Source organism: Lathamus discolor, chromosome 4 (assembly GCF_037157495.1).
Source record: "Lathamus discolor isolate bLatDis1 chromosome 4, bLatDis1.hap1, whole genome shotgun sequence".
Taxonomy (NCBI): Eukaryota; Metazoa; Chordata; class Aves; order Psittaciformes; family Psittacidae; genus Lathamus; species Lathamus discolor.
Genome location: NC_088887.1, coordinates 30,290,079 through 30,306,703, shown reverse-complemented (window position 1 = coordinate 30,306,703; position 16,625 = coordinate 30,290,079). Strand labels below are relative to the sequence as shown.

Genomic DNA, 16,625 nt, shown 5'->3' with positions numbered 1-16,625 from the left:
TCCTCTACATACTGTAACCCTAGACGGCTGGCAAGTCACTTAAGAATGGGGTGGACACGTGCCAGCTGGGTCATGTCCCCTCTCCTCCCAGAAACTTGTGGAGCTGCTGCGCTCACCCAGGCTGAAAGGCATTTCTGACTCTCTCCTGATAGAACGAGGTAGGCAAGACGTGATGAAATGCTTCAAAAACGAAGGATGTCTTGGAACAAACATGTAGCTTGCTTTGCTACTTCTCCATTCCCTCCACCCCGCAGGCCATGGAGGGAAAGGCAGGCTCCCGACCACCACCACTAAGGCAGACCAGTGGAAGGTGTTTGGCCCCCAGCAACCTTGTGCCTCAGCAACACCGCAAACGGGCTTCACCCACCCTCACAAACCGCTTGTGATAAACACGGAAGAGCCCCTCAGCCTACTGCTGCCTGCACCACTAAAGCCCCCTCGGCGCTGCTGCAGCTGCGGAGGTCAGGGCTGCTCACGGGGCCGGGCCTCTGGAGGGGGAAGCAGCCCTCCGGGGCCCCCTCCAGGGCACGGTGTGCGGCGAGACACCACTCCCACCCGGGAGCAAGGCATACAAACACCGCGCGGAAGGCGCCAGGCCGCTTACAGGCAGCCTGCAAAGCACCGATCCGCATCCGGCCCGTGCTCCCCGCCGCTGCGCGCCCGCGCACGGCCCACCGCAGCCCAGACACAGCCAACATACGGCCCCTCACCGCCCCCCGACCACAGCGCCCCGGGGCGTGGCCACGAGGGGGCGTGGCCACGAGGGGCGTGGCCACAAGGTTATTTCCTGCCCGGGGGCGATATCGTCACTACCGCTTCCGGCGCGGGCTGTTTGAAGGCGATGGCGGGTAGACGCTACGCGCGGTCGGGTGTTATGGCGGAGCTGGGCTCGTCCTCGTCGCTGCAGGAGAAGGGTGACGGGTGTGTATCCCACTGTCACCATCACCATCCTCCTCCTCCTCATCATCATCATCATCATCATTATTCTACTCTTCGTCCTCCTACGCCGCCGCCGCCGGCGGAACAGCAGCAGCCAGGCGGGGACGACGAGGAAGCCGATATGAAGCCCATGGTGTTCCTGTGCGCCGGGTGCAGGCGGCCGGTTGGGGACACGCTGAGCTGGGTGACCAGCGACGAGGAAGAGGGCTGCATCCTGCTGCGCAGTGAGTGCCGCGCCCCTCCGCGCCTTGCCCGGCTCCCCGGCCTGTGGTCACCTCCACCCTCTCTCCCTCCGCGCAGGTGCGGCCAGCAGCGTCTCGGTGGACGTGGAGCGGCAGCTCTCCAAGCGGCCCGGAGAGTGCGGAAGGTGCGGCCCGGGCTGCTGCCCCGGGGCGGGGCGGGGTGCTTCTCCTCCTGGGCTCGTCCTTCCCTCTCTTGAGAGAGCTCGGAGGTCCTGGGGAGGCGGTGAGGAGCAGCCGGCTAAGCGGTGCTGCTGGTGGGCAGGGGTGCCCGTGTGCCCCCGGGCAGGGCCGGGAGCTGGGTCTGGAGCACTAGTTTGTGGTGCTGAAGAACATGCTAAAAATTTATCCTTTTTTTTTTTTTTCTTAATAAGTGTGGGAAAAGGTGCTCTTGTTTCATTTCTCCTGATTAAATGTTGTGTATCTTTCTTACAGCATGATAGAAGTGTTATTCTGCTCTGGCTGCTCAATGATACTTGGCAGCATTTACAGGTGCACCCCAAAGCATCTTGACTACAAGAGGGATTTGTTCTGTTTCAGTGTTGACTCCCTTGAGAGGTAAAGGCAGAATTTTTATTGATAAGTCCTACAGCTAAATTTTGCCCACCAGACATCATGTTGGGGGATGCTCCTGTTAATATTAGTGGCATGTCTAGAGGTAACTGTTTCAGCTGCTTTGTTCCAGAGTGATTTTCCTTATTGCTGCTGTTAGCATTGTAGTATTGAAGTGATAGAAACATCATCTGTGGAATGTTAGACAAGTCCTAGAAAAAAAACAAAATGCCAGGGCTGCCTTTCATATAAGAAAGAGCATACACCCAGGAAAATAACACTAGGAACACAACATGGGGGGGTTCCCTCTCATTTATTCAGAGGAGACTACCTATGAACTCTGCTTCAGACAGCATAAAGTGAGCCTGTAGTCATAGGTAGTACCAAATGCGTCTGTCTGCAAACTACTACAGATAAGCAGGTTATCAGTAGAGAACATGGGCAAAGGGGCATAAGCTCTGCTTACTTTAGGGTGAGGTCTGACTTGTACTGGTCAACTCTGCTTTTTCCTTGCTGAGGTAGGCAAAAGGAAATCTTCAAACCGAATATGTGCTTAAAGGCTCTCATTTGACTGTCTTGCAGTCAAAAACTGTCTAGACAGTGATCATGTGGTATTGTATTGATTTTAATTGGCTTATATCACTTAAATGTGGTCTGAAAATATTCTTCAATACCTATATCCTGACCTAACTCTCCACACCAAAGTGCTTTTATCTGTTGCTCTAGCAAACAGTGATAGGTTACATTTATTTCTGTCTTGGTTAGTTTTAATATTTCTGCTTTTTGTTAAGTTCTAATTTTTACTGCTGTATTTATGTGGATGTTCACCTTCCTACATGGGGCAATTGGGGCTTTTTAATCTCTTCCCACAGCTATGGTACTTTGCTTTTTCCATGGCAATAAAACTCTCTGAAACACTAACGTGCCTGCAAAATGTCATTTTCTCGGGCAGCAATGGTGATGGCTATTTCTCCCATCTAGTGCTACACTATTCTTAATGCATGGGATTTTTCACTGTATCCTGTAGCACCAGAATTCATGACTGTCTCTTGAAGTTCCAGCTTTCATAAAATAATGGTATCTTAGTATTTCTATGCTTAAAACTGTCTTCATTCTGCCATAGTTTTTTTATAAGATTAACAAATAATTCATGTTTGTTTTGTTGTCACTGGAATCATGCTTATACTTTGGTGTATTAATCATGATCTCGTAATCATTGAGAACAGTGGATGAGTATTACATTTGGCTTTCTGCCTTCAGAATGACAAGTGCATTATCCAAACTAGTACCTTATCAGTTACATTCTAGGATCCTCAGAAAAGCAAGCTGTTACTGAAGAGGAACCTTTAACTCTTGAAAGTCGAGCTGCCGTGGAAGAAAAGCTATTGAAGGTACGATTTAACCTTAGATCATTCTTTATTTAAATCACCACCATGAGATGTTAATATCCTGAAGTGATTTCTACGAACAGTTTATTTCATCCAGATCAATTCTTTGTGTTTTAACATGAGCTGTAATACTTCATCCTATTAATATCTTGTGTTATGCAAGATTTTCAGTAACTTTTCCTTCAACAGTAATTAGCATTTTCAAGCTAATTACCAAGCACTGTGTTTTATCAAGCATAGTGTTAGATTCCTATTCATGTCTGTCAGTAATTAGAAAGCTTTTTTGTAATTAGTTCTGATTCACTTCTCGGTATTCTCACTTTTAGTCATGTCTCTTGTATCTTTCATGTAAACTGACTTAATGCTTTTGCAGTTACTTTCTATTGAAATATTGCATAATAAAATTGACATTTTGCTGTACTGAAAACCTCTGATTGCAGGTAGGGAGAGTTGGGAACAAAGAGTGTAATGAACTTGGGTCTGAAAGCTGATGGTTGTCAGCAAAAGCAGAATGTGAGGATCTGACACCAAGGTTAGAGACAATTGAAGATCTGAGAAAGTGTGGAGAGCTAATGTTAAGAGTCAAGTGAACTTCCAAGCTACAGTATTAGATACTTTATAGTATCTATCTTGGAAGTGCTAGATACTTCCAAGCTAGCAGGAATAGAAACAGACAAGATCGGTTATGTGAGATCAAATGCGAGCACTTACTGACACCTACCCTTGCTCTTTGTATTGTCAAGTTATGTTTATAACAGAGTATCTTTCCCTGTTTACAGGTGGACACTGTATTAAGGGCTCTGGAGACAAAAATGGCTGCTGTTGAATCGTATATAGCTTCTCTTCACAAACAAGTCTGAAAGAAATTACATGCAGGAGGTTTAACTGCAGGGGAATGATGTATGTGAAATTTGTCCTTGTAATCCTCTGGAATGTGTGGGAGCACTGCAAAAGCTGTGCAGAGAACTGAAAGACATTGTCTTGTTCTGTAGTAGAACAATGCTGACTATGAGTCTTCATCACAGACAAGGAGGTCCTCTACTTTCTGTTAAAAGAATACACCAGACAGAAACAATTTTTTTTTTTTAATCAAATTTCTGTAGACTTTTAGTTTATATGTAAATATGTGTTTAAATTTGTCTTGGAAAGCAAAGCATTTCTCTCTTGACTTCCCTGCTATTCAGTATCTACTGAAGTGGGTGTGCATCTCCTTCCTAAACCCATAAAACAAAAAAAATCCCTGTGACGTCTGAAAGAACAACATATGTCCTTTTTCTTGTCTCCACAGCCTTTGCTTGACCTGTGCTCAGAGACCGGAATGGTGCAGTGTGTGTTTCGGGTTGTTGCTTTAGTTTTGTTCTGTAAGCTCGAGGCTAAAATGTTTTTAAAGCCTTTTTCTACATAACATTAGATAAAATGGTTTTTCATGCAGTGTTGAATGTTATATGATTTACAGCCTCAAAGGAAGGCAAACAAACAAGGCTGGTAGCAGCACACCTTTAAGCAAAGCTTGGTATATTTGCTTTAGTGTATTTGTAGACAACGAATGCAAAATGCCAGTTAAAAACACTTGCTGGTACTTTGTTTTGATGCAGATATTTGTTATTTGTCATTAATCTTCTGTATATTTAATTATCACGGTTTCTCATGTAGTCTGAGTGTTCCAAGTGGTTTTTTTATTTTTTTTTTTTTTCCCAATAAAAGTAGTTGTACTCTAAAGAAAGAGTAAGTTGGATTGCTTGGGTTTGTTTTTTGGTTTTTATTTGGTTTGTGGTGTCTGGATTTTTTTATTTTGGTTACCTGAAAATTTTCATGTTTTCTCCAAAAACCTAGAATGAACTTATCGCTATTCTCTGCATGGGTAGGCATTGTTTCTCTTACAGAAGCTGCTCCCCCTCCACCTTTTCTCTATGTACTGCTTTGTTTTGAAGAAGTACTTGAATTTAGCATGTAGTGATAGATCTTGTATTCTTTCATGCTCAGGTATATAAAACATTTTATTACTTGCATACCTGCCAAATTAATTGTTATAAGTATTAGTCCTTCCAATCAAGTTACTTCAGTGTAATTTCTTGGTAGCTTCTTCTCTAACAAGTTTTTGAATGATAAGTGACCTAATAGACTTCATCTGTGTAATGTTAGACAAATCCTAGGAAAAAAATAAAATGCCATGGCTGCCTTTCATTCAAGAAAGAGCATACACCCAGGAAAATAACACTAGGAACACAACATGGGAGGGTTCCTTCTCATTTATTCAGAGGAGACTACATATGAACTCTGCTTCAGACAGCATAAAGTGAGCCTGTAGTCATAGGTAGTACCAAATGCGTCTGTCTGCAAACTACTACAGATAAACAGGTTATCAGTAGAGAACATGGGCAAAGGGGCATAAGCTCTGCTTACCTTAGGGTGAGGTCTGACTTGTACAGGTCAACTCTGCTTTTTCCTTGCTGAGGTAGGCAAAAGGAAGTCTTCAAACCGAATATGTGCTTAAAGGCTCTCATTTGACTGTCTTGCAGTCAAAAACTGTCTAGAAAATGAGCATTTGGTATTGTATTGATGAATACCTATTTATCAGTCTGGAGGAAGTTTCTAAGTGGGTTTTTGTATTTGTCCAATTATTTTAGATCATTTGGATCGTTGCTAGAAAGAACCAGGTTTGCTGGCCTCAAGCAGTACCCATAGCTTTCAACATGTTTTTCCATTAAACATGGAGGGCAGCTGACTGGTTCACAGTGAGTTCTCTAAATAGATTCACCAATTGAGTACCTTCTGTGACTTGTTTAGGTAATTCCTAGCACCTGTCTCCAGTGTATCACTACTGTCTGTAGTGAAAGTAAAGTGTCTGTATGTAAGCAAGTATTCAAAATAAGAAATGTTTGCTTAAAGTAAGCATGCGAATTCCATATTATCCCTCTTTTCTATCTACTACGGGAAAAATAGTACTGAATAGCAGGGAAGTCAAGAGAGAAATGCTTTGCTTTCCAAGACAAAAATTTAAACACATATTTACATATAAACCAAAAGAAGAATGAACCCAAAACCCCTAGTCCCACAAGTACGTTCTAAACTCGCAGGGAGAAATGACTGCAGAGAATCTGGATGGAAGAATCCTGTGATGAACCATACACAGATAACACATTTTTAAGAGTGTGCTAAATGACCAGTTTTCTCTTTGGCCTAAAGTTATGGTCTTCTATATCTCTTTATTAAATACCTGCATTTGGCATCAGTGTGTGTTTAGAACTATGTCTGTTAGCATACTGTAGGTGGGAGCTCGAATGCATTAACACAACAGAGTCTCTTAAAATAGCATTTTCATGCTCTCAAGGGTTGCCAGCTGCTGCTTTGTTAAGGTGTGCAATGAACAGCCTAAATTTAGAATAAATTTCATATGGATGCTGAAATATTTATATCTACATGGGGAAATGTGTGTATTTGGTTATGTATTTTGTTCCAAGAAGCTGAAATAAATTTAACTGTGAAGTTCTGTTAGGAAACTAATGGGATGTAGGTGGACATGTTCTTACGGCTGTATTATGAATGCTCATGAGAAAGGAAAATACCCCTTTACTAAGGTTTCTAGAGCAGGAGATTAGGGTCCTTGTGTTCTCTACAGGCAAGGGAAGGGGCATTTTACCTGACTAAAGGTGGTTGCCTCAGAGACCTGAGGTAGATGAACCTCAAGTGAAATGAACCATTTGGCAGAAACCCCTGTTGTCCACTGGTGCCCTATAGTTCATCCACACTTGGGCTTTGAGAATCCATTAGTTAGAAAACCATCTCTATCAAGGCCTCTTTCCTTTTCAGCTGATAGGATCAAGAAAAGCTGAAGAGCCTGAATTGGAGAAAGTGTGCCAAAGCAGAAGGAACAGAAGGTGAAACTTGCACATAATATTCTGACAAGAAAGAATGATACTGTGGGAATAAGGATGAGGAAAATAGATGTGCGATTCTGAAAGGAGCAAGGCATCTGAACCTCTGGTTTAGTTACAAAGATTTGAATGTTGTATTCTTTTAGGCAAACTAATTAACAAATACAGCAACTGGACTGTAAACTGATGCAGCAGATTGTTTCTGGAATAACTTCTTATTCTCACAATGTATTGGGGGCAGGGAAAACAGTGGAGGAGGCATTGTAGTGTGGATGCATGTCAAGTTCTCTATCAACAAGTCAGTAGATCCTTTGAAAACCCCTCTGAAGTCTTAAGGTCAGGAAAGGATTGCACAAAATATATTCCATAATTGAAGAGAGAAAGTTAAATGAAAGATAGTCAATGAAAATTCTCAGTGGAAGAAAAAACAGGAACAAAATAGCAAAAGGAGCTAAGTACTAGTGTTTTTTTCACTCAGCTCTAAGAACTGATAATGTTACACTTAGAATAAACACTTGACTCATGGAGCAAAGAATTGCAGTGTATTGTTAGTGTAATTCATTGCTTTAGCAATCTAGTCAAAATAGCAAGCAGCTGTTATTATCTATTTACAATGCTAAGGGCACTTACTGGCCAAATTTTCCAATTGCTGTTAATTCCTATTAATTAAAACCATTATATAGACTTTCTACCATCTTCCTCACCTGTCTGCCTGTGGTCAATAGGGGAGGGTCATCTTTTCTTCAGATGGGATGGTGCAGCTATTTCACCTGGTGCAGGTAATCAGACATACTGATACTGGCTGTGAGGGATTTCTTCAGACAGCTTAATGCTGTTTGTGCACATTTCCAAACAGCTGACATATTTCTCATTGGTCTACAAATTCAGTATTGTTAACAGGCTAGCAAATCGATGAACATATATGGTATAATGTTTGGTGTAATAATTGGAGTTATACAAAACTAATCTAAAGCTGAAGACTAAACTGCTAGACAGTTCTGCCATTATAGCTAAAACAAATTAGACTGTAGTCAATTGACTACTGGTAGTGAGTTGATACAGCTATAACAAGCTAAAGTTCAAGAACAGACAAGCCCACAACATTTCTCAAACCCTTAAACCTTTTATTGCCATGGGAGTAGAAGGGCTGTGGCTAGCTAATAGCAATGGTGGCCCAGTATTGACCATGCTACAGGGCTACAATGGAAGTAAGGCTCACATATGTAAGGGTGAGTAGCATGACACCATCTGGCGATTCTTTCTGTGCATGTCCTGTGGCTCCCTACTGTGTGGTCAGAGAAGTGGATTATCATCATTGGCTTGAAAATGAGCACAGGAACACAGTTGTGTCTTCTTTTAAATGAAGAACTCCATGCTCAGCTAAATCATACAGGAAACCAAACCTGTGTAGTTTTATAGTACAAGGCTTTGTGTTTATTGCTAGGGCAGAAGTGCTGGGGCCATAAATCAGGCCTTGTTTTCATTCTCTGTGTGAAAGTTCCATTTCCCCACTAACCCATGAGGGCTAGTGCTTATAGTAGGATGACACAGAAGATTTGTTCTGAATCTTTTGTAAACTGAGAGAAAACTCTTCCCAAATCTTTTAGCCTGACAAGCAAAAAGTTCAAATAATATGGAATTAGGCCAATTGCATTTCTGGGTCTTTTCTGCTTGATTTTTAGCTATGCCAGACTGTTAAAGTGATACTGTGCTACAGAGTAAAATCGCATGAGTCCGCTATGTTAGCAGAGCCACTTTGAACCTTTCAAAATAACTTTCCACGCAGTTTTCTTCTCTGATAAGAATTTATGATGTGTTTCTCGTGGTGTTTTACATGGAAGAACGGGGGGCACTAACCCTAGCAGAGCCTGGGGTGGGGAGGCTGCTCCTGTGCTGGGCATAGGGAGAGCTGCTCATGGAAGACCATGCTCCTGCTTTTGACATCCATGGTTTGAGGGGAGTGGTGGTACTGAAGATGGTAGGGGAATGTCTTAAGGATGGCAAGACATGCTCTATTTCATTAAAGATTTTAACTATTCCAACTGTCCAGTTTATTTAGGAATGGAAGCTTGAGTGTCTGTTGTCTGTCAGTTTGTCCCTGGGCAAGAGAGATGTGTTAATGCAGGAGCCCTCAGTCTAGCGGTGGTTTGCACTGCAAGCTAGGCAAAAATCATATTGGAAAGGGAAGTGTATGATTTTTAACAAAATCAATAAGGCAACACCTATGCACCTAAAATAAAGGATGCTCCATGGCTGGAAATCTGTAACATAGGCACTGTTCCCAGCTGGCTGTGGGCTCCTATGGGTGCCCAGGACTGTAGCTGCATGAGTGGCATGGTTTGGAGCAGCTCCTAAGAGATGGGGTGGGGGGTTTGCAGCCAGGGTGCCCTCCATCTGGCAGGGCTTGGGTATGGGCAGCCTCCCCTGGGCATTCCTTCACTGGCCCTAGTTTGGAACCACAACAAAGCACAGCAGTAATAACATCCACCCACCCCCCCACCAAGGAAACCGAAACGAGAATGAAAACTGAGTTCAGGAAACCATCCCCAAGCACCCAAACACGAGGTGAGGCTTTCACACTGCTGGCAAGTGTCCAGATGCAATCTCAGGAGCTGAAGCTGGCTTTAGGCTCAGGTGCTCTGACGCTTGGGGAAAAAACAGTGCTTAAATGGCCACCTGGGACCTGAACCTTGGGCAACCCCTCTGTTTATTGAAATCCTGACCCAAACGACTTGCTAATGCGTAGCTGCCAGCCTGATACGCGTTTCGTTTATTCGCTTGCGGGTATTAGAGCACCACGGGCTCACAAGCCTCCCCGCAGCGCCTCTGTCCCTGGCACCTGCGCTCTCTCCAGGCTTTCCCAGTGAGGCCGGGAGAGGGCACATCTCCCTAAGAGATTTCCCTGCTGCTGAGCAGTAACAATGAGGATTTTTTCCCCCATCTCCTTCTGTTCACTCAGTACTTTGGTTTTTCACTACCCAGTGCTGTGGGGTTTTTGCCTGTCTTTATTAACCTATTTGCTCTTCAAGATGAATTTGCGAGCTAGCTGGAGACTGCCAGCTGTTCTGCTGTGTTACTTGGAGAGAGGAGGTGTGGGCTTGTTGGATAAATACTGTTTAGACTCAAAACCGTTAAAATGGAGCCACAAAGGAGTCTGTGGGACTCACGTCTGTTACTTCCATGGGGGTTCCTTGGGGATGATGTGCTATTATTACTGTGATGCTTTCTATGGGGAAAAAAAACCCAAACAAGACAGATTTTCCTAATCTTGAGAGTAGATTGGGGCTCACATCTGTCTTTTGTTTCTGATATATGAGATGTGATAGAAGGAGTAAAATGTAGCAGGCATTCATTTAATCTATACCGATGAGCAAATTTCCACTATTTGACAGAAACTAAAACCATTTAGCTTATTTTTACAAAGCAAAGAAAGGTAAGGTCAAAAACATAAAATCTTGCCTATTTAAGGATTTTATAAATCATCCATGATGTAGATTTCAGTGGCACTGTGATACTCTAGAAAAGGAGCCCATAGCCTAAATTTTGAATGACAAACTGCACGCCATTCACCAATAGCTAGTTAACACTACTGGCAAATCTCAAACAGTCCCTAGAAGAACCAAATCATCTACCCACTGGATATGTACTTAAAAATATCCCGGGACAGAGTGAGTTCATGCAGTGATTCCTGTATGAGTAACAACAGGCTCTTCATTGTTCACACTTCAATTGTTTTCTGCATTTTTTGTCTTCACATCACCAGTTTCTGCATCCTCTTTTGAGCTATGAGTAGCATGCTTCCAGAGAGTAATGTTGGATTTAAGGTGAACCCCTGAAAAGTGGCAGTTCTCTGAAACTACTGGTGTTTTTTTTAATGGCTGTTCTTCAAGCTCGGCATCATATTAGGCTAGCAGGGCTTTTCTGAAAGCAGCTGATGAGAAATTAGGGTTAAGCTTACAAAGCTTCATATTTGAGCAGGAAGTAACAAGGCTTGGAAACAAGTCTGCAAACACACAAGCTCTTCCTGGTTGCTGCTGTCAGAAGCCTTTTCTTAAAGCATCTGCTCCCCAACCCTAATAAATATAGAGGGCTGGGTTAGCTGAACTGTGAAAGTCCCTGTTCATAATGCTGCTGTTAAATATGAGCCTATTTATTTTATTTAGCCCAGTGTCTCATTCAGCCCCTTGCTGGAGTCCTAACCCAGTGCCTTAGGCAAGGTGAAAGCTGGGTAGCTGGAGGCAGGGCTCAGGGACAGAACTTGCAAACTACTTATTTCAATGGGGTTTTGCCTGAAGTGCTAGTTAGTCCCAAAGGCTTTATTCATCAGAAATAAGCCATACTGAATAACCTACCAGAAGATGGTAGGACCAGATTCCCTTCAGGGCAGTTTTTCCTGTCAAAGCATTGGCTAGTCAAATTTAAACTGCTGATTGTCTTTATTAGCTGTCCAGAAGTCAGAAAACATCTGGGTGGTTATTTGACAATGGAGAGTCCTCACTAACCAAATCAAAGCTCCTGCATCAACATTAGTGCGTCAGCCAGAAAGAAAGCACAGGGACCTCACCTGGAGTGATGAGTTCAGCTCTGCGGTCACTTACCGGCTCAATATCAGGCACAAGTGATCATCTCTTCCTTAAACCAAGAAGGATGATGCAGCCGAATGCAATAACATGCATCATCTGTAATCATCACTAGAACTATAAAATTCAATCATTCATAATTTTTTAGAAATAGCTTTTTCCCAAACTATCACTTTCGTTCTCTCCTCTGCCCTGGCTACTGCAGCAATGGCTGAGGTATAAAAAGTCATACAGTGTGTGTGTGTATCCTGTGTTCCTTTCCAAAAACTTGTCAGGCTTTTTTATTGGACAGCTTTGTTTACCTTTGCTGTTATTAATTTCTACTGGAAACTATGATATTTAACTTTACATGGCCAGATCAGAAATGTTCACTGAAACAGTGTTGGGCCAGGTCATGTCTCAATGGTCCCTTTGAAATGATCAAGCATATCTGATCCTGGGACATGTACAGGAGAAACCATGGGCATGGCGTCTTGTTGCTGGACACCATGTCAGTGCAGAAGACAGATAATACAGCAGGAACATTACTCTGCATAAAAAGTCAGCTTTGATGGATATTTTAAATATAGTCCAGCTTCTGGTCAAATGTGACTCCTTGGTAGTTAAGAGAAATGAAAAAAACCCCAAAACCCAAACAGTCACAGCCATTGGCCAGTCACAAGCCTGGACAGATATCAAAACATAATCCTATTGTGTCAGGGTAAAGGCAGGGATCTGTTATGGAGCTTGTCTCCTGTTGTGCCTCCCTCTTCCCACAGCTGAAGTATTAGGGGTGGACCAGGTCTTGCCTCTTCTCTCCAGGAGTTCTGTAGGCCCTCAATGACCAGGTGAGCATGGATATCCTGGCTACCAAGAGCTGTGACCTCCTCAGGCCTTTGTCACCAGCATCATTCTTGTCTGGGGACTGCCTCTGTCCCTGGTATAAATCCACACTGAGATGCTGGACTTGCTTCTTGAACTGCTTAATGGGGACCCAGCTCCTCTAGCTTCACTACCGTCACTGTGGTCCTTTGCTGCCTTTTACCCAGACGTGGACTATTTGCTTTGATGGTACACTAATCCAAGCCTCCTGCACAGCCACTGGGAAACACCTTGGATATGGCGGTGGAAGGTTTCCAGTGAGTCTTTCCTCAACCATGTCTCTGACTCAGAGAAGCCCAGTCTCCTGCCAGGCCCAGCTGTGGAGCTGCCTTCCTGCAGGATGTGGGCTGCCAAGGTACACAGACCTGTCCTACCCCAAAGGGTAGGCATCTGCTGGAGGTCAGAGGTCTGGCACAGTTGCAGAGTGGCTGCAAGTACTGCAACATGCAACAGTGATGTCCTTCGGATTACTCTGCCCTTGCAGAGTGTTACTGGCCCAAGCTAAAGAAACCCCTTGGCACTTGTTGTCAAATCTGGCGCCTACAGAGATAAAACACAATGTCTAACAGAAGGTGACATCAAGCTGAGAGGAAAAGCCTTTGAGGCAGCAAGGAACGGGCCCAAATAATTCCAAGGCAACATGGGTCTGTCATTCAGATGAGGCAATTTCCATACTGGCAGGAGGAAATACCATTTAGAAAGTTTATTAAACAACACAGTGTTTGTAAATTTGATCAGGAAACACAGAAAGATAGCACCCCAACAGGAGACAGGGCAGAATTGTCCAGCATAGCAGAGAGCAGCATTAACAAGACCAAGACGGGGTTGTTATCTAATCCACATAACTCAGAACAAAACCCACCAAACAGCTTAAATGCCAGAAAAAGCACAGCTTCACAGACTTGTTTTACATCGTTAGCTGCCACCATGCAAGTCAGGGGGTACTGAAGTCAGCAAGCTACTCAGTGCTGGCTGGCTTCCATTGGCCCAGTCTCAACTTCAGTATCTCACCGTGAACTGACATGGAACTAGCACTGCCTTGGTTGTTCGTGATGCTTTTCCTGCTAGTGAGATTTTATTCACTGCTAATCCAAAAGGCACCTCCTAGCTTCTACTTCCTCCTTTGTTCCTCAGGTATACTTCAGAGTATTCATAGTAGGAGCCTTAGCAACTCTTAAATTGCTGCCTGCTTTGCCCTTAGGAGAATTATCTGTCTGTCCTGCTGACATATGACAGGCTTTTTGGAGGGGATGATCACATCCTTCTCCTTGAAGATTGTTTTGTTTTGGTTTTCCTGCTCTCCTTGGAAGAAGCGAATGTTATCTCTGAAAACACAGACAATACCATCGTAAGCCTGTCAGTGAACGGCTTCACATAGTTTGGGAGCCTGGACCCCAGAGCAGGCTGTTGTATCTGGAGGGAGAAGGGCTGACGTCGGTGTAATTTCTGAGAACATCTGATCTGTGGAGACACAGCCTGCCGTGCCCAGCACTAGTGACAGAAGTTATACCACACATTTGTGTGTGTTTCTTACGCTCCCTTGAGGAAGCTTGTATGTGCACCCAGTGTACAAATAACAAAAATCCCCTGTGGGGATGGGGTGGCTGCTGGGCTTGTGTGTTGGTTTTAAACCACTGTATTTTTTGGAAAGTCTTCTCACAAGGTTGTGCCTGCACTTCCTCATGCAATCGTCCATGCTCCTCACTATCCTTCCTCACCATTACCTCTCCTGCATTTGCTCCAGATTTCCAGCTGGCTGTCACCAAAGCTCAGAAGAATAAAACCCTGAGCCTGGCTGGGACATCTTGGTGACATTGATGCTGATCAAAAGACGCACTTGGATAGAATTACTGCATGACAAAGAAAAAGTACTTTCATGCAAGCATCACATAAGAACTTCAAATCCTACATGGATTCTGGTGAAGTCCATTATCTTCCTCCTGGATTTCTGTCCTGCAAAGATCATGCTCACTACAGAAAAAAGACAGAAAGACATGTTATTATTATTAAATCACCTAAGAAATACTCTCCCTTATAGACAGTAGGTTTCCTGCATGTTTAAAGCTGTCGAATTGTGGCTGAAGGGCAAAATCACTAAAGCATTGCATGGGTCATTAAAACTTGCAGGGTGTTCAGAAGCTCTTCAGAGGCCTGTGTTCCCTGAAGTGGAGATGCCATCTGCTTTTGTTTGCATTACCAGTACAGCCTTTAATAAGCGTGTCTCTCACCTGCTGCCTCTAAAATGCCATCCAGTCCTTGGGAGCTGTAGTTTTAGGGGAATCAGTCTGCCCATATAGGAACTGTGCTGGTTCACACACCAGCCAACCAAGGCCATGGCTCTGTTAGGGAATAGAATATTTCCCCCTTATTTTAGCAAGAAAAGAACTGAGTAATGTAAGAAAAACCATTTGTGCTTTTAAACCTCAGGATGCTATATTGTAAAAGTGATTTTCAGAGACCGAGGAGGGCATTTTCCTGTGGCGATGGAGAAGAACTTGTCTTTCGTTCCCCCATTTCTTCATCCATTTCCTATTTCTAAATGAAAAAGTTCCAAATCATACCTCACAAGGCACAGGATGAGAGTAGTGCCTATCTGCACTCTATTTTTTGATGGGTGGAAAGAACACGCAGAAAGAACTGAGGGCAGACTGGCTGCCACTGCCAGCTCCCTTCCTTCATGGTTTCAAAAAAGGAAAAGAAAGAAAAGAGCTTTGTGAGGGAGCTTTCATCCAAAACCATGCGCAACTCACGTTAGGGTTTGCACGGTGGTTCAAGAACTGTATGCAGACATGGTTTCTTCAGTGCTACTGGTTTGGTCTGTTTCTTTCCAGAGGGCTTGGTGGAGCCTCCATGTAGGAAGATAAGGGAAAACCCAGCCCTGTTCGTTGTCTCTTCTTGCAAGAGCTGTCTGGCAGAGAATATGGTGATGGAGAAGCACCTCTGGTTGACATGGGCGAGAGGCTGCTTTTCAGCTGTTCTGTGCCTTTCAGACTTCTATGCTGAGAATGGGAACTGAAAAGGTTGCAATGTGCAGAGATACTAAATGAGAGGAAAAGAAATCTTATCTGTATCTGTTGGTGTGCTAGGCTGTGTGTGTGCCTGGTCACAAGCACACTGCAGAATAACAATCTGCAAAGTGCCAACATATTCAAACATCTTATGTGAAACTTGAATAAAACTTACCTGAATTTCAACAGTGTTGAATAGTGCAGTGTAGTCATTTATTTTTCTCTGCTTTACTGTGTTTAGGTAACATGTGTCTTTGCTCACTTTAACCTAGGTGGGTAAGTCTTCCTTTCTATTCAGGCTCATTTCTATTTTCTTGTTTTGGTAACTTAGGTCAGTGCTGTTTGAGGTGTCAGCTCTGAAGCTCTCCTCCTGCTTCCATTGAAACTAGTGGGAATATTGCCAGTGGTGGCAGGGGAAGGAAGATCAAACACTAAGTCTTTTGCTGAAGTGAACTTTGAAAATGCTCACTAATTCAATCATTTCATGCACACTGTTTTCTAGCACAGCCGTAACTCCCTTCCTTCCTTCCTGGAGAAAAAAGAAATGAGAACAATCAGAGTTTCAATTAGATGTATTACAGATAAATTGGTATCTCACAGCAAAATAGTTGTTTGCTGTCTCCCTGCTTTGTGTAGTGAGAAATCTTGGAGAAGAAATATACTAGAGCAGAGGAGCCTGAGGAAATGTGCAAAGCTCACTGCCACGTGTCAGTCAGCAGGGAGATCACTGCAAGCTCTCTCTTCCTTGGGATCTTTTGTATATCACAGCCATCATGTTTTATCAGGCTGCTGGAATTTTTCCAAGCTGCAGGAAAGATGTCCTCCCTTGGATGTTTTCTTGGCAGAAGGGCTCACTTTCAAAACTTACAGCTTTCATTTGGATGCTCCCTGAGGTTAGGTCCCTATCAGGAGGGAACAAGAAGGCAATTTCCTTCAAGGCTGCCTGACATTTGTCTGCAGCAACCCCACTGCCTCCCTCTGGAAGTGTAACAAGCAAGGGGTGGTTGCTTCATGGGCAGCTCCCTCACCAAGCATTGGAGTGGTGCGCAGGAAAGCTGGTTGCACTGCCTCGTCACACAGCTTTGAATCTCCTACAAGCTGGCATTTGAATGTATTTCACATGCTCTGTGCCAGTCCTCATGTGTGATTCTTTTTTACTTATAGAGATGGGCTTGCCTGTCTG

The 16,625-nt window shown here is 43.7% G+C and overlaps 1 protein-coding gene across 1 annotated transcript; it reads left to right on the top strand.

Moving 5' to 3' along the window:
- The first annotated feature begins 78 nt into the window (after positions 1-78).
- Positions 79-6,922, top strand: MIS18A (MIS18 kinetochore protein A). The gene is made up of 6 exons (XM_065676806.1): positions 79-158; positions 255-1,163; positions 1,240-1,306; positions 1,614-1,736; positions 3,028-3,121; positions 3,898-6,922. Exons 2-6 carry the CDS (start codon positions 842-844, stop codon positions 3,976-3,978), a joined length of 687 nt encoding a protein of 228 aa, XP_065532878.1. The 5' UTR covers positions 79-158; positions 255-841; the 3' UTR covers positions 3,979-6,922.
- The last annotated feature ends 9,703 nt before the right edge of the window (positions 6,923-16,625 follow it).

Coding starts and splice junctions, on each gene's coding strand:
- MIS18A (XM_065676806.1), top strand. CDS start 842: ATGGCGGGTAGACGCTACGCGCGGTCGGGTGTTATGGCGGAGCTGGGC. Junction 1,164..1,239: donor GGGCTGCATCCTGCTGCGCA/GTGAGTGCCGCG, acceptor CCCTCCGCGCAG/GTGCGGCCAGCAGCGTCTCG. Junction 1,737..3,027: donor AGTGTTGACTCCCTTGAGAG/GTAAAGGCAGAA, acceptor GTACCTTATCAG/TTACATTCTAGGATCCTCAG.